Source organism: Entamoeba invadens, assembly GCF_000330505.1.
Source record: "Entamoeba invadens IP1 unplaced genomic scaffold scaff_1105074725643, whole genome shotgun sequence".
Taxonomy (NCBI): Eukaryota; Evosea; order Mastigamoebida; family Endamoebidae; genus Entamoeba; species Entamoeba invadens.
This window is the reverse complement of record NW_004191777.1, coordinates 953,070-970,851: the sequence shown is the minus strand read 5'-3', so window position 1 is coordinate 970,851 and position 17,782 is coordinate 953,070. Positions and strand designations below refer to the sequence as shown.

The following is a 17,782-nucleotide window of genomic DNA, read 5'->3' as shown; positions in this document are numbered from 1 at the left end:
AGATCTCAGACATCTACTTTTAGGCCCAAGATACAAGGCCAAATATTGCTCAAGTTACTATGGAGAGTCTTTAAACATCACGAGCGGAAATAAGAAGGTGACTATCCATTTGAGTCAAAATGAAATCTTGTACTGTATGAGCGACTTAATTAATGACGCGACAAGGACGGACTTGGTCATCGAAGGGAATGTCTTCCCAACATCACCAACACCATTTGCAGAATCGATTAATAGGACTGGAGGAGTTGCAATGCTTCTTGGAATCGTCAACAGATGTGACACACAACAAAATTTGCGGGACGCGCTTGAAATGATGCTGTGCTGTCTAGAACGGTCGTCAGAGTTATTTAACGAGTGTAATAAGAAGAGAGGAATTTATGTTTTGGACTTCTTATTACACAAGAAGAAGGACTTGCTCTCAGAGGAGGTGTTACAGAAGCTACTTGAGTTTGCGGGCATAGCGCCACATGGCGATTTCGTGATCCCAACGCGAGTGGAAATCATTACGGAATTAGTGCTGGACTTTAAGTTACTGAAGAACTATGCACATCGAGTCGAGTATGTACTTAAGATGCTTCGAATTGTGTGTGAGAGTTCATCAGGGAAATCATTGGAATCTTTAAATACGGGAAATTTGACGGAGAAAGTGCTCGAACTCTATATAGATTTATCGACAGATGGATGTGTGATAAAGTCTGCTTCCGACTTCTTGTTGGCAATGTTTGCAGTGAACTTCAATAATTCGCAAATAGGGGTCATCCTCCAAATCGTTGAGGAATTCTTCGATATGGTTAAATTGAATAGTAAAAGTATTAAACGGGAAACTATAATACAGAATGCAATTATCTTCGATCGGTGTAACAGACTCTTAATGTTGATCGATCAGATCATTACTTCACAACGATTAACGATTAATGTCTCAGTGGAGTACTTCTACAAATTCTTCAATTTTGAAGAGATAGATGATATGCTGTTTTGTCCCCTTCTGAGACTTTGCACTGACTTCTCTGCGGTGTCGCGTCAATTCTGTTTTGAACTCTGCAGAGACGTCGACGTTTTCTGCCGGATTTCTAACAAATTTTTGATATCAAAAGACACCGTCGACTGCCTTCTAGCACTGTTTTTAAACACATCTCCACTCTGTAAAGATCTGTTATCAAACGCAAACACCGACCTTAAAACGCCGACAGCCATTTTTGTGAGAGTGATTAATGAAGCCATTTGTGGAGTTCTGCGACCCGATGTCACACCCGATGATACTAGTTTTGAAACTATTAAATATCTAGTTTCAATGGCGACGTTAGTTTTTCTTCAATTTCCGAATTATCGAACACTTGTGTTGAAAAAAGAGGACATGTATCGGAGTGTCGTCAAGACCATCATTCAGTGTTTTTCTTTGGAGGAAACAAAAATCTCACCTCAATTAAAAGCACTGAAGAATTATGTAGTCAAGTTATTTGGCCATTTGATTGCAGCTTCTTTGTTGGAAGGAGACGAGTACCAAAAACTGTTCTTCGACTTGTACACGAGTCAAAATAGTGTACTGAAGAATGTCATCGACTTGACTTCACAACACTTGCAATTGATCTTCTCGTTTGTCCCAAGAGAACAGCTGTCGGTGATCTACACGAAATACGCGAATTTTGTCATCGACTTGGTGTTACTTGAAAACGTCGACTTGAGTGTGATGGAAGTGGAAGAAATGATATCGCCTTTGTTCTGTATATATCAACAACACAAAGAGTTTCATAGCGAATCGCACGACTTACTGTGGGGACAAGTCTTCGACCGATTGACACTGATCATCTTTGAATATGTCGATGAGGAAAACGCGATATTTGCTGCGCAGTACTGTCACTCGCAAACGTACTTCTTTGGGAAAAGCCACAGCGACATCTACATCTTTTCGTTACTTCGAAATGTCCTGCAAAAAATTGTGAACTGGCGAAATGAGAACTCGAGACTGCTGTATGTTGGCGTGTTGAAGTGGATTGCTATGAGCTTCCCAAAACAACTTGAAAAGAAGCTGCCGCGTAATTTGAAGAAGCTGTTCAAGCCTTTGCCACAGATGGGAAACGTCGAGGCGGACGAGTATTTGAAAAGTAAAGCGAGTGATGTGGATAAAGTAGTTGAGCTCTCGAATCAATACCTCCAGTTCTATAAGATGGAACAGAACCAACGAGTCGACGACTTACGTGGAAGAATTTGTAAGAGAAAAGAAAATCAAATTCGAGAGGAGAGAAGACTCCAAAAGTCCGCTACACCAAAATTCGAGTTTGACGACCGATCCGACAGAAGCGAGAGTTTTGAGAAAGTCGACCGAAGCGATCGCTACGAGAGATTGGCGACGTCGGAGGTGTTGGAGAAAGTTGAAATTGTTGGTGCGATAGAGAACATCGGGAATTTCAAGACGTTGACGGGATTATCGAAGTCGCCAAAACTCGAAAAACCTCGAAAGAGCGATGGCGGAGAGAAGCGGGAGACGTTGATCTTAGGAAAGACGCCTGAATTGAATTTCCGGTGTTCTTTTGACGAGATCAAAACGATGTGGAAGACGATGAAAGTGAAATTGCGAATGCCAGGAGGGGTATGGGAAGATGAAGTATCTTATTTGAAGATAGATGAGGTCTTTGGACCATTTTTTGTGAAGCACCGAATAGTGCAAGACTACTCCTTTTCAAAGAGGTATACCATTCAAAACAATGGAGGGAAGATTAAATTGACGTTGAACCCTAACTACGAGAAGTGTGAGACGAACATCTTCAAAAATAACAAAACAAAGAGCGCTGGCATCGATTTTCAATGTCTGCATATAGTGGGAATAGACGAATTGGAGTGTGTATTATCTATTGAAGATGAAGACTTCTGTGTGACTGATATTGGAAAGGAAAAAGGTGTTGAAAGGGGGTTCTGGAGACTTTGTAAGAAAGACACTGTTGTTATGAAAAGGAGATATTTGCTCCAAAGCAACGCATTTGAAATGTTCACAAAAGACGGCGTATCTGTGTTTTTGGCGTTTCCAAGGAACTATGACCGGGTGCTTAAAATTGTTCTGAAAACTCAATTGATGGCACAGGACATGTTCACTGCCGACTTGAACAGCACCATTGCGTTAAGATTCAACAAAGCATCGTTAAGTCAAGAAGATGTGACTAATCTTTGGAGGAATGGAGAGATCAGTAATTTTGAGTATTTGATGAGTCTTAATTGTCGTGCTGGGAGAAGTTTTAATGACTTGTCCCAGTATTACATCTTCCCTTGGGTGTTAAAAAACTATGAGAGCGAGTCACTTGATATCACCGACGCAAAGAACTACAGAAAATTGGGGTTTCCGATTGTCGCACAAGAAGAGGGGATGAGGGAAAAGCTCCAAAGCAAATTTAAAGAGACAAAAAGCCATTATGGGAATCATTACTCGTCCATTGCGACGTCACTGATCTTCTTATTCTCGGCTGAACCATATTCTTATTTCCATATAAAACTGTTTGATGGCCATTTTGACTCGCAACGACTGTTTGTCTCCATTCAAAAACTCTTTAATAATTTACTGTCAACCCCAATCGAACTCATTCCCGAATTCTTTTACTTACCACAGTTTCTGATCAATTTTAATCAAATCAACTTCGCGAAGGAGCCGAACGCAAGCAAAGCGAAGAATATAGAAAGCAAGACGAGTGGAAAGAAGACGAGTAAAAGTGCGAGTTTTGGGAGTGCAAATGAAATGGAGAAGTTGGGGAGTTCACATTCGGTGAATGTGAGAAACACGATTTCTCTTGAAAATGAACAAGCGAGCGCAACAGAAGAAAAGAAGGAACACAAAGTCGAACCAAAACCACTGGAAAATTGTATTGAAAGTATTTCACTGCCACCGTGGGCACATAACAATCCAAGACTCTTCGTTCAAACGAATATTGAAGCTCTTGAGTCTGAATATGTCAGTGATCATTTGAATGAATGGATTGACTTAATCTTTGGATATAAACAACGTGGCGAAATGGCAGAGAAATGGTGTAACACATATCCCGTCTCATCGTATGAGCCCGTCGACTTTACTAAAATGGATGCGAAGAAACGAGAAGTCATGAAGATCTCTATTCGTGACTTTGGACAAACTCCCCTCCAGTTATTCAATAAAGCACACCCAAAAAGAGACGTCAAACACACGCAATTCAAAAGCAACTTTGTAAAGTTCTTTGCGACGAAAGGGAAGCTGAACTATACTATTGAAGTCGTCAAAAAGACTGGATTTCCGATTGGAGGCATCGAATTTACTGAGAAGAATGACATTCAAATTATGAGGAGAGATGAGGCGCTCTATGAAACTCTGCGTATTAAAATCATCGGAAATGGCATTTTGAGGCTTGAGAGGAACAGCCATCAATATTTCATTGAAGAAGTCCAATGGGGCAAAGTACTCAAAACTGATGGACGGCTTGTTGTAGTAGGAGGGAATGATGGCAGTTTGAGTGTTATAGATATTGAGAGAGACAAAGGGAAGAAAGTAGGGAGGATATATGGCCATAGGCATGCGGTGAGACAGTGTTGTATTGGGAGTATCCAACACATACTGATCACGTGTGACCGCAATGTCTACTGTATATGGGACACCGGGAGTTTAAATTGTTTACACCGCTATAGTGTGGAGGAGGAAATAGTTGATATCGACATCAATAATACAACGGGAGACTTCGTGATACTCACAACACATAATGTTATGCACTGCGATATTAATGGAGATCTTATAAGTGTGGTCAAAGGAAGTGAAGAAGAGAACTACACAAGTTTAAAGGTATTAGAAAGTCCTTTGTGGAAAGATGAACTTCAAGTCTTGGTGGGGAATGCGAAAGGAGAGTTACTCTTCTATGTGTTCAGACAAGCAGGACAAGTCATGAATCAATTGATTAACAAAATTGCAATGTACCCAGCCCCTATTCAAGTTATTAGGATGAATGAAAATAATTGTCAAATAACTATTGGAACAACAAATGGCGTGGTGTTGATCTTGTACTGATCATGTTCCCTTCAATTTGTAAATTTAAAAAATTCTTATATGGTTTAGTTATATATATAAACATTAATATTATTTTAGTAAAAGTATAATTGAGTTTTTCTCAAATAATTATTATTATTATTTAAAATAGTTAATTTTTAATTACAACAAAATATAATAGTAAAATGGTAATTTTATTATAATTTAATAGTAATAATATGATGTATTATTATTGAAAAAAGAAAATTCCTCTCTTTTATGGTCCTAAAAATATACTAGTATATATAATAGTATAATTATAAAAAAAACTATTTCACAAATAATGATTTATTGAAGGAATTAAAAATAACTCAATAAGTCACACTTCTTTGGTTAATGGGGATACAAGGCTTGAGGAAAGAAGTCACCGAAAGTTTAGTGACAAGGAAATTAAGTGATTTAAAACACACCCGGGTTGCTATAGACGGCTACGCATTGCTCCATCGAGGGGCTTATAAAGATGCCAAGACACTATGTGAAGGGAAGGACTCGCAATTTCTCTCGGAATACATTATGAAGGTCGCGCAATGTCTGCAATCATGTCAAATCACACCGATCTTCGTTTTCGACGGTGCGGAGCTCCCGTCGAAGAAAATGACGGAAGACGAGAGGAAAAAAAGTCGTGACTGTGCACTTGAAAAGGCGAAACAACTTGAAGACTCTGGACTAGTGAATGACTCTGAGAAGTACTATAACAAAGCTGTGGAGATTAAGCCATGGATGGCGACTGCAGCGATCAAAAGTTTGAGAGAAATAGGGGTGGAGTCTATAGTTGCGCCGTACGAAGCAGACTCCGAGCTTGGGTATTTAAGCAAAATTGGATATGTCGACGCAGTGTTATGTGAAGACAGTGATTTGATCGTTCATGGGTGTAAAAGAGTTTGGTTTGGGTTCAACTTGTCTGAAGAGACTGTGAAGGAGTTTACTATTGAAAACTTTGCACATACGGAACTTGGCCAGTTAAGTCGAGAGAAGTTGGTGTATCTGTGTGTGTTTGCGGGGTGCGATTACTGCAAGAGTCTCCGAGGAGTTGGCATCAAGAAGGCGTTAAAGCTTGTGACGTCTGCTGTCGACATCGAGAAAGTACTTGACAAAATGGTCAACGAGACTTTCAAATATCAATTCAACGACAACGAGGAGAAGAGAAAATATTTGGAGAATGTCCGTGATGCGGTATTCACTTTCAATTACGCGTATGTGTACGACCCAATCAGCGAAAACATAGTGAACACCAACGAAGTTCCCGAAGACGAGGAAATGAATAAAAGAAGGCTTTTGGGTGAACGGATTGAAGACGACATTGGAAAGAGGGTTGCCGAAGGAGAGCTTGATCCCAGTACACACGAATGTTTTGATATGATGGAAGAGAGTACTTTCATCGACGGGTCAATCACTTCGAAAACTGTTGGAGGGTCGAACGGGAAGTTTTTGTATCAGGAGCCGAGTCTTGTAGGGTATAACGTTGACCCGGTGAAAATGATCGACTGCGAGAGGATTATGACGGTTGTTGAGAGGAGCCAAAACATGAAGAGAAGTTCCATGAGTTACCACGAAAATGCAAGCGAGATTGACGAGAGTGACTTTGAGGCGATGAGTGTGATGAGCGCGAAGAGTGCGCCGCCGAGCTATACGAAAGGGAAGAAGCGAGGGAAAAAGGAGAAGAAGGAAGTGCCTCTAATGAAGCCATTGCTATTCAGTAAAGGGAAAATGTGTCGAAAGAGTGACGACAAAGCGGATCAGTTTGATTGGGGTGTAGACACGAGTGAGTTTAATAAAGAGTTTCCCGAGTGCACCACAAAGAAGAGAAGTTCGAGCTTCTTGGAGGACAATTTCAATTTGGTTGTGCCCGACTTTGATATGTATTATTTCATTAAACAGTTACATTAAACGTGTATGGAAAGAAGTAAGTGAAACATTTTGTAATACGTTGAGTGAAATTTGAGAGAAGTAATAATTAGGTTGGCGAGAAAAGTACATTTGAGTTAACAAAGAGTCAGAAGCTTAGCGGAGACTTGGTCGAATAATTCAGGAATGTTTTTTCCAGTCTTTGCGGAGCATTCCATGTAACCAATTATGTTTGAATTGGAAGCTTTGATATAGTCTTGAATTGTCGACTCTTTGACAAGACGCTGGTCTGCTAAATCGCATTTGTTTCCAACGATAAAGATCATTGTGGAGTTTGAAGTGTTTTGCTTGAGTTCATCGACCCAATCAGTGACAGCATTAAAAGTTTCCTATGAAGTAAATACGAGTTTTTGATGTGTGAAGTCACTTGTGTGTTATCAACAAACTTGACGAGTTATATCAAAGACTAAAAGAGCAACAGTTGCATTTCTGTAATATATGGCACTTAAAGAACGATAACGCTCTTGACCTGCTGCGTCCCACTATATATGAATCATCAATATAATAATATTAATTAATAAATATTAATAACAATAATATGATATTACTATGGTATAGTAATGTATTAATTGTCTCGAAGTGTAAGAGGATGGAGAACAAACGATTTCGTATTTTATGATTTTGTTATTGTAATTAATTGTTTTTGAATTAAAAGCACAACCGACCGTTGTGCTCTGATTTGTGAATTCGTTTGTTATGTAACGGTGGACTATACAGGTTTTGCCTGTTGCGGACTCGCCTAACAAAACAATTTTGACGCCTTTGGATAACTGCTCAGAGATCGGAAGCACATCAGGCTCATCTTTAGTGACTGCGGGTTAGTTTATATGTTAAAGTGTTTGAAATGAGAAAAAAAACTGTCGATAGTTGGAGATTGTTTTTTGCCTGCACAGCAAGACATTGCATTTTTGAGTACTCTTTTCTTTTAATACCAACACAAATCGAAACATCATCTTTAGAGAGGAAAAGAAGAAAACAAATGGTATAGTTAATTTATAAGTTAAATGTGACAATCGATTTGGATTATCATTTTTCCCGATTAACTAAATAATTTTAAAGCAAAATAATGGTAATAATTAAAAAAGTATTTAATTGTAACTAGAAAGTTTATACTATATTTTATTAGTAGAATCTATTCTTATCTTATTTAGTTAAATTATTTTTTAAATGTTTATTTAGTCAGTATTAACTGTTTAAAAAAAATAGTTTTTTCTATTATACTATTTTTTAATATGTTTTGTTATTATACTAGTAAAAATATTTTTTTTTGTTATTATTAAAAATGATAATGTGTTAATTTTTTAATTAATTTAAAGTAATCATTAAGCTTTGTTTGTGAAAAACAAAATTATTTATTTATATAATTTGAATTAACCAATTGATTAAATTGCTTGAACCTATTTAAATTATAATTTTATTAATTAAATTAATTAATAAGAATTAATTAATTTTTTCAATGTACATACTATTGTTCATATATTTCATCATCATAGTTTATCGACTAATCTTTCTTGACTTGGTTGTGCTTCAACATTTATGATTTCATTATTTACTTCTTCAGACGCTTTAAGATTGAATTATTTGCTTAAGATTATAACTACTTAAATATCAGAAATACATTTTTATAATAATTGTGATTTACTAAAAATAATGATAAAAACAATCCAAGAAGGCAAGCTTTATTCATAAGGCTTTCTTAAAAAACTGTTTATCATATTTTAAGACGAGGGTATATTCTTATGAAATGTGAAAATTCAAATAAAATTATTAAAGCGAAAAAATATGGGAATAAAAAGAAATTTATCAGAATATGGACAGTTGTTATTATTATCAACTATTATTTCAATTGTTATCAAAACTGATATGAATATAAATTATATATTATAATAATAATAAAATTTTTTTATTGAATTTAATATATTTAATGTAATATTTAATACTAGAGTAACAAAGAATGTTTTGTGTTATTTTGAGATTAATTAATCTCCTTTTTAAATAAAGTTACATCGACTTTGTTTTTTTTACTTAAGATATTATAAATAATCTTGATAGTTCCTCATTGTTTATTTTTATTTATTGTAAACATAGTGGCGAGATGATTACAATAAAAAGAATTAACAATGTTTAATGGTTTTAATAAGCTTGTGTGTGATAATGAACTGAACGAAAAAATCAATCATAATTTGATAACAAAATATCTATTTTAAGGTATTTGGAGTTGTGTGAATATTAATGATTCGAACTTAGACTCAAATGATAATTATGATGATGAAGATTACGTGTGAATAGTAAATATATTATTATACAAACATTCTTTTTTATTATTTTAATTTGCAAAATTAGTCCAATTCCAACAAAAGCAAGCTAAATTACTGTAAATAAATTACACAAAGTTACGACAATCAAAAATTCCATGAAAGATTCAATTAAAATTAACAATGATATTAATATATCATAATAGTATATTATTGACTGGTTTTTTTACTATATTTTTATTATTTATCAATAAAAAAATATTATTATTCTTCCCGTTAATAAGGTCATCAACAATCCATTGCAAGAAAAAACAATTGTAAACTTTTTTAAAACTTTTGTTTTTGATTATTAATAAAAGTGCTATAAATAAATCAATTTACCTAAAATACAATCTATATGAGTAAGTTATTTCACTATCATCAACAGTATTAATACTGTTAATATAATTGTTATATCTTATAATACATCAATTTAATAACAGCATTAAACAAAAGAATTATAAATAGAAGAATCAAGTAACATAATTATTAATAAAATAATAAAATACACCCCTTTTCTTTGTCCACATTTTAAATCCGTTTGTTGATTCAGAAAAGTCTCGGAGACTTTATATAAGTGGTTGGAACTCAGAGTTCATTCATGCAATTCAATACATTCATCCAATTCAGACCAGTCAACCAAAACGTCGAGTATAAACAACAAACGTTTGCTAATAGAAGCGACCCAAGCGAGGGAAACTCTACTTTTAATTATGTGATAAGACAAAGAAGTACGAGTATCAACATTCAAAGTTACTCACAAAACATATCTGAATCTTATTCACCAGTAAGTTTTTCAAGCAGACTTTCTCAGTCCCGAATTGGTTGCTCGAGCATCAATTTTTTGACTGAAGAATCAAAAAAAGAAAGAATTAAACAATGGATCAATTCATCAAAAGAAAGAGTGTACCCACACCCATCCACTTTGTGAGTTATCAACAAACGCTTCTCTTGTGTATTTTTATTTATTCCTCTATCTCATTTTTGTTTCTCAATATATCAATTCATTTTTTGTTCATTTTTTTGTAATTCTGTGTCGTTTTAATATGCATCGAAGAACATTTTATTGTATAATAAATAGACATTAAAGTGTTAATAAGCTTTATCTTCAAGTTTATATTTTGTGTTGGATCAAAGTTTACGTATTATAAGTAATACGACAGATAGAATTAGAAGTATGTGCCAAATAAATGAAGTTAATAAAAAATTTATTGATGAATAACAATGTGTTTTATATTTGTTATTTTAACTATAAAAATATTTTATTTTCATAGTATTGTTTTTAAATAAGTTTGGCATCGTGTTTTAATATGTTTGTATTGTTTAGTAATTAATATGTCCAAATTGATATTCAAGGTTAAATTAAGGTTTATTAAAACAAGGTGACATGTCAAAACACTTAAAACTATTATGGATTTGACTTTGTAAATTAAGTACAGCAAATGATATGATTAATTCAAGTAATAAACTGTTATTAAAATGTGTTTCGTTGTAAAAAACAAACAAATAATAAGTTATGAAATTCCATTTGATAGTTTTAAAGTTGCTAAAGAAAAAGTGTTTAGTCTGAAATTATAAAACTGTCCCAAATTTTATGCGAATCAAACTTACAGACGTTGGGCGTTAATTATCGTCAATAAATTATAAATAATTTTTGTATTTGAATGTGATCAACATTATCAAATAATTGTTTAACCCCCTTCGAAGCTTATTTGTTAACTCATTCTAAAATAAAATAAAAAAGACAAATGAATGTCGTTAATGTTAAATTTACTGCTTTTTGTCAAAAGTCGCGAAATATTTATATTATCATCAAAATATTATTTGAAACACTTTCATTGTCAAATATCAAAAAGAAATTGGGTTTCAATTAACATTTTAATTTGAAGTTTTACTTTGATATATAAAACAGACTAAAAAAAATATGTTTGATATTTATTCTTTTGTATTGTGGATGTTCCGCAATAACAAATAAAATCACATAGATTTTTTCTGTGCATTTCAACATTTCACATTGATAGAAAACAAATTCCGCAATTCTTTTATACGTTTCAAAAACATATTAATTTGATAAAGTCCCATTCTTCGAGCCTAAAATACAACAAGAGTTATAATCTCATCCACAATTTACACACTGTTGATGATTTGGCAACATAATTAACGATATGCCTTTTAGTATTGATTTTGGGGTGCCATTTTAAAAATAGTCGCCTGTATTTTTCTTTTAACTTCTTGATTGAGTTTTATACTTTTAATTTTTTTCCGATTTTCCTGATTTTGGAGAGTAAAAGACTATAAAATAATAAAGTCCCATTGATGGGCTTTACGATAATAAAATGCTTTCAATAACTCAACAACGAAAATATGCAAGTGGTAAAAAACTTGCCAATATTTACGGTTTATAAAGAATGTGCGGCTTTTCCCATTTATTTATTACTAACCCACGAATAAATGGAATTCGTTTTGACTTCATTGGAGAACCACACTTTTTTGTAAAAATATCGCATAAACTATGTTTAATTAAGAACTATTTAAAGAAATTTTCTCAATTTAAAAAAATGCATTTTCACATGATACAAAAAATTGTTTTTTGCCGATTATTACTCGAGTTTGAAACCCAATAATCTGACCTCCAACCAAAATTATTTTATTTGTGGAGAGCAAAAATTTGTCATGAAGAATTCTATATTTAAATTGAACGTTCTAAATATAGAGGATTATTTCGATCCACAAAATGAAAAGCACAAAGCAAATCGTGGTGCAAAATCTGGAAAACATATATTAAAACTTAGCTGATTAGTACGCAAAAATACAGGAAAGCGTATCAACCAATTATTGATATTGTTTGTCATAAGGTATTTGTGGCATTTTCAAAATACTAAATAAAAACAATAATCTATTTTCAGAAACAGTTCTATTTTAAATATCTTTGAACAATGCTCAATTTTTTCTTGTGTATCAAAAATCGACCATCACCTGGCCTCTTTCTGTATTCGTCCCTAACCATTAACTCCTTCACATATCTGTTGTATTCCACTTTATTAGCAACGAGAATCCGAACTTAAAAGTTGTATAAACCATTCACAAAAAAATCTCTTATTCAATTATTATTTGTTATATGATATGAAAAACTGTATGGTCCAAAAGAACTTGAATTTGCCCAATTTTATTTTTTCTTTGTATTAATTCGTTAGTAAGCCATTAACTATTAATATTAGAATTATAAGACATTATAATAACAAATGTTCCTTAAAAATTATGAGGAGGCTTCCTAAACGGTTTCTAAGGTAATGGGATTTTACTAAAATAAACGATGGGTTTGAAAAAATTGTGCGGAACAAAAAAATTCCAAAGATTTCATTACTCCTTGCAAATTATTCGCATAATTCCGCATCTTCAAATTGAGTCGAGTATTTAAAGTCTCATAAATTAACTGCCTATTCATTTTAATGTTCTTGCACCATTCCTCTACTTTAATGCGAACAGTGGAAAACACTTCTCCGATTCTTGTTAGCTACGCCCAAACTCCATCCCCAACGACTTTGGAATCAACTCCGAAATTATCTCCACATTTACATACACACAACACCTCCCCTGTGTGCTCAAGAAGCTCTCCCTGTTTATATCAACGAGGACAATCTGTTTTTTCTGTTGTAAATAAAATACAGAAAGACCAAATCTTGGACGAGTTATTTATACAACCGCATTCTCAGTTATTATACGCTTATTGCAATGTATTTATTCGAACAAATTATAACGAAAAATATACACGAACACTCCTCTATTATTTCTCATCAAGAGGTAAATTGGTCGACTTGTTGAACCGAATCATATCGATTGAACTTGAGACTGTCGACGAAGACCAGCTCTTCACAAAAACTGGCATCTTTGTTCCCATCTTTTCTTCGTACGTGTCTTTGTTTTGTGGGTCGTACAGAAATAACTTGAAAATGTCATATCAACGCAAACTAAAAGAAAAAAAAATCAATGACCAACTTGAAGAAAAGGAGCCTTTCAATACTTTTTATGAAACAATAGCAGACGACTTCAAAAACATTCCAACGCATTTTGTTATTGTTATGTCGCGATTATTTAAAACAGTTAGTAAGGCCCTTGGAAAACGATACTCTATAGAAACCGTTCGGAGTCTCTTTGTTCTTAATATCGTCGAACCCATTATTAAAGGCACTCCTTTGGTAAATTCACTCAACCAAATGACGACAAACCATTTAACGCGATTCATTCATAGAGTGGTACTAGAAATGATTTCGACTCCGCTCTCAGTCATTCGCGAGACACAAGTCGACTTCGAGTTGCAAGAAAAGACGTCGACTGAAATCGTTCAGATCATGAAATCCAATATGATCTGTTTATCCAAATTCTACCCCGGAGACTTCTCAATCATCTTCAATTGCGTCAAAGGCGTGAGAACACACGGACAAGTCACGTTAATTGATGCAACTTCGGGGTACTTGGAGTGGACCGACTCCAAAGAAAATGTCCTTAAAACTGAAAACTTGAATTTGACGACAAGAAATAATCAACTCAAAACAAGTATCTCTTTGCTCAAAGAAAAAGTCCAAAAGTTGTCAAACATTTCTGCCATGTAATTTTGTATTTTTTGTATGGTTTATTTCTATGGTTAAGTATATAGTAATTTAATGGTATTGTAGAGTACATCCATTGAAATAAGAATTTAGTATTTAATAATAAAATAGTAATACTTTATGGATAACGAAAGACCACTTCTCGCATAAAGTCGAGTTAAGCTGTAAGTGAAAGTTATTTGCTTGAGCTATTTGTGACACCAATACAACTAACAAGAAAGAACTCATAAAAGTAATGGAACGTGTCATAGAAATTCAAAGAAGTGTTATTCCATGTATAGAAGATGTCAAATATTATTTGGACTATTTAGACTCCGAGGACAATCGATTTGGAGTCGAAACAATGAAAGTCGAAGGTCAGTTAACAGATGAGCAATACAAATTTCTCGAGAATGACATATCGAAAGTCCACCCACGAAAACTCCCCACCGAGTTTATGTATCTTTTTGATCTCTACCAAAACAACGAAATATCAAGAGAGGACCTTTTGAATCAATTCCCAAATTATGACAAAGTCAAGTACGTTGTCACAAACGAAGACCGACTCGACGAAACACAAAAGGTCTTCTCTGAACTGTTTTTAAGTGGAGAAATTGACTTTGAAGAGATGACTTCACTAAACACTGAATACGTCACATTTGTAACTAACAAAAAAAGCTAATATAGTGTACTATTAGTGTGTTCTATTAAAAGTAGTTAATTGAGTATAGTATAATATATAATACAAATATAACATTAATCATATTATATTAATAGTTGATTATATTAATAGAATAGAATGGTCAAGTAAGAAGTAATTGAGAGAAAACAAACAACAACATCATTATAGGTTACACTACTAGTACATGTCAAATCATCTCAACACAAACGAGCTCTCTAAATATCCCACCAGACTTGAAAAACTTCTTAAAATCGATCTTCTCATCGACACAAGTGTACAGCGATAAGTCGGAGAATATATAATAATAGTCGCGCTTAAGAAGTAAACAACTTTTACAGGAGAAAACACGGTCGACGTATTCGTCAATTGCACCAACTACATACGTCTTTTCATTCCAATTTAAACACTTCAGTCGAAATGGTTGAGTCTTCGGGTGTTTGAGAACAGCAAGAAAATGATTCTTCGCATCAAGAAAAGAGGGCCCGGCGGCTGGCGGTTTGGGCAGCGCGTCGCCAAAGAACAACGCGACGACGTTTTCGTCATCAAATTGGACTAGAAAGAACGTGTTCTTGTGGCCTTGACACTTCGCGACGATACTTTTTCTCGATAACCCATCGCGGGAGGCACTATACAATATTTTGTAATCCGTTTTTTTGGACCACCTCTTCAAAACTTCGATCTCTGAATTTGTAATGGGGAGGACGTCTTGTAAAGTCTTGGCGTTGAGTGAAGAAAATGATTGCTTTGAAAATTGGTCTAAAGTCTCGACAAAGTCTTTCATCTTATAAAAGTCGTCTTTTGGGACAAAAGAGGGCACGTCAAATAGCCCGGTGTTTTCAGCGATTTCTGGTAACCTTTTTTGTTGCGACTGGTTGGAGGATAACGAAGGGGACATTGGCTGAAAAGGGGGTGTTTGTTTTTGTTTTGGAGGTGGTGTTGTACACGAGTTGCAGAACACATTGATCACGCCGTTATTTGTGATATTCACTTTCATAAAAAATGATCTAAAAATGATAAGGGTTCAGTAATAAATCAAATAACAAATGGGTTTATTGCGTTTTTTTAATTGTTAATTTCGTTTCCATCTATTTCGACTGTTTTTACTCATTAATTTATGGATTTGATTATATTTATGTTGTTATATGGATAAAGTCTCTTTTTGGCAGTTGAATACTTTTTTATTAATACAGAATTTATCAGAAAATGCATTTTAACACAATTATTGGTTGTAATTTAAGAGGTAATACACAAAGTGTATTATCACCAATGTAATGATGTACGTGACGCTGTATATTGGTTAATATTAAACAAAATTGATTGAAATAAAAACGGAATAAATATAATGATTAAATGATAATTTATAATACTAATCACCATCACAAACATAATAGTTTTACTCAACAACAGTACATTTTGCTTTTAAATACATACTTACAACCAAATCGTCAAATTTTTGAGATGAATTCGTGTTTTTTATTTGAAAATGGCATAAATGTTTAATGTTTAATTATACTTTTATGTTTGGACAATAATATTTCACAAAAAAATTAGACGATGCACTGAGATGAATTGTACTACCATGTTTTATATATTATGAGTTAACAATTGCTTTCACGATATATTTTTGTGTCGATCATGTAATCGTTTTACTTAGAAATTCATGTTTAAGATAACACACTATTAAATAATAGTTACCAGCATGTTTTGTCGACTATAAAAACTAGTTTGTTATTTCTTTAATTTCCCGTTATTTTACAATAAAAAAGTACTGTAATAGACGATTGATATTGTATTCACCACAACACACATCCAAAAACTTCTTAGTTGCCTTTTTACAATATTAATATAACTTTTGTCATGTTATACAGAGTAATCAAATTTTACATCTTTCGTGTTTCTCTTCTACATTCTCCACTGTTTTACAAGCTCTAGTGGCAAATTTTTCTTTTTAAACCAACATTGGCTTTTTATTTCTTTTCATTAACTCCAATTGTCATTTTTTCTATTAAAAAATCCATTTTTGTAAAATGTTCCTTCATAATTCCAACTTTTTTCAAAAATTATTAGATAATTGAATTGGTTGAATTAGCTTTAAAAATCTTTTTATTTTTAAATACTCCATAAATTTCTTAAAATGCGCCATAAAAACGGCCGAAGACTAAATTTCTAATCATCAAGCAAGAAGATTCGACCATAAAGATTTTTCCATTTCAAAAATATCATCAAACTATCCAAAAATCTTACTCGTTGACTGTCTCACATGACACCAAAAATGGAGAAGATTTATTAAAATGCACAACAAATTTAATGAATGAAACAAATGGTTATATAACAATGATATGAGCAAGATCGGGGTTATTTCGTTTGAGGACCATTTCCTTTCCCGAGTTTTCGAGCCACTTAGTGAGCATCTCGTTGACCGTTTCTCCTATTTTGCAGAGTTCGTTCTTCTCGACAACGGTCTTCCCGTCCTTCAGTATTTGGATGATGTTATCCAACTTCACAGTCCCGCTCTTACCCTCGGTGAGTTTGGTCACAAAGAAGTACCCACACTCTGTCAGAAGGTCCATCAGTAAGTGAATGCCATCAGTCTTTTTATTTGTTTGGTATCGTCGTTTGGCGGTTTTCATTGGTGTGTTGTTGGTGATGTCAAACGTGTAATGCTCGACGCACCGCCTCTTCAAAAATTCGTTGAATGCGATAGTGTTCTGCGGTGTGAATTTAATCGATTTGATTCGCATGAATTGATAAGTTGTAACACTCTTCTTTGCTGGCTGTTTGAAGACAACCTCTGCATATTGGTTCAGTAGCGCAATTAAGACTGCTTGTTGCAGGGTTTGGTAATTTCTGATCTCACGCGACGTTTTGTTCGGGCGCGTTTTGGGCTGCTTTGGCGCCGACATCGTCTTAAGACGGGAGTTTGAAAGTGGCATTGAAAAAGAGGAGGAGGGTTCTTTCAACTCCATTCTGCTCTCCAGTTTTCATCGTTTTACTGCTTTTTCTTTTTTTCCAAGTAATCTGGAAAACTGCGTGGCGACTCTGTTTTCCCATTTGCCACAGTTGAATGAACTTATTTCGATGTTTGGCATCATCACTCGGTAAGAGCAAATGAGAAATCTTTTGTTTGGAATACTCACCACTAGGAAACAGTTGCCAGTGATTTTTGAAGGAAGCAAAATGAGCGCGAAACTATGCCACACTTTATTGCTTAAATCGAAAATCCTTTTTTGTGGTTAATTGTTGATGATTTTAGAGTAATGGATTCTTAAACAGGGGTTCCGTCATT

At 34.1% G+C, this 17,782-nt stretch overlaps 7 protein-coding genes across 7 annotated transcripts; 4 read left to right on the top strand and 3 right to left on the bottom strand.

Annotated features, from left to right (window-relative positions):
• Positions 1-31: 31 nt before the first annotated feature.
• On the top strand, positions 32-5,011 carry EIN_087510 (beige/beach domain containing protein; the record flags this gene model as incomplete). The annotated part of the gene is made up of 1 exon (XM_004184737.1): positions 32-5,011. A coding segment is annotated over one exon (4,980 nt), but the record flags the coding sequence as incomplete, so codon positions are not given.
• A 354-nt stretch (positions 5,012-5,365) lies between these two features.
• EIN_087500 (exodeoxyribonuclease, putative) lies at positions 5,366-6,916 on the top strand (the record flags this gene model as incomplete). The annotated part of the gene is made up of 1 exon (XM_004184736.1): positions 5,366-6,916. One exon carries the CDS (start codon positions 5,366-5,368, stop codon positions 6,914-6,916), a length of 1,551 nt encoding a protein of 516 aa, XP_004184784.1.
• Positions 6,917-7,011: 95 nt separating this feature from the next.
• Positions 7,012-7,835, bottom strand: EIN_087490 (rab9, putative; the record flags this gene model as incomplete). The annotated part of the gene is made up of 4 exons (XM_004184735.1): positions 7,012-7,263; positions 7,321-7,416; positions 7,537-7,745; positions 7,793-7,835. 4 exons carry the CDS (start codon positions 7,833-7,835, stop codon positions 7,012-7,014), a joined length of 600 nt encoding a protein of 199 aa, XP_004184783.1.
• A 4,869-nt stretch (positions 7,836-12,704) lies between these two features.
• EIN_087480 (hypothetical protein) lies at positions 12,705-14,007 on the top strand (the record flags this gene model as incomplete). The annotated part of the gene is made up of 2 exons (XM_004184734.1): positions 12,705-13,813; positions 13,947-14,007. 2 exons carry the CDS (start codon positions 12,705-12,707, stop codon positions 14,005-14,007), a joined length of 1,170 nt encoding a protein of 389 aa, XP_004184782.1.
• A 63-nt stretch (positions 14,008-14,070) lies between these two features.
• On the top strand, positions 14,071-14,496 carry EIN_087470 (hypothetical protein; the record flags this gene model as incomplete). Its single annotated transcript, XM_004184733.1, has 1 exon — positions 14,071-14,496. The coding sequence occupies one exon, from the start codon at positions 14,071-14,073 to the stop codon at positions 14,494-14,496; it is 426 nt and encodes a 141-aa protein (XP_004184781.1).
• A 187-nt stretch (positions 14,497-14,683) lies between these two features.
• On the bottom strand, positions 14,684-15,490 carry EIN_087460 (hypothetical protein; the record flags this gene model as incomplete). The annotated part of the gene is made up of 1 exon (XM_004184732.1): positions 14,684-15,490. The coding sequence occupies one exon, from the start codon at positions 15,488-15,490 to the stop codon at positions 14,684-14,686; it is 807 nt and encodes a 268-aa protein (XP_004184780.1).
• Positions 15,491-16,820: 1,330 nt separating this feature from the next.
• EIN_087450 (hypothetical protein) lies at positions 16,821-17,462 on the bottom strand (the record flags this gene model as incomplete). Its single annotated transcript, XM_004184731.1, has 1 exon — positions 16,821-17,462. The coding sequence occupies one exon, from the start codon at positions 17,460-17,462 to the stop codon at positions 16,821-16,823; it is 642 nt and encodes a 213-aa protein (XP_004184779.1).
• Positions 17,463-17,782: the final 320 nt, after the last annotated feature.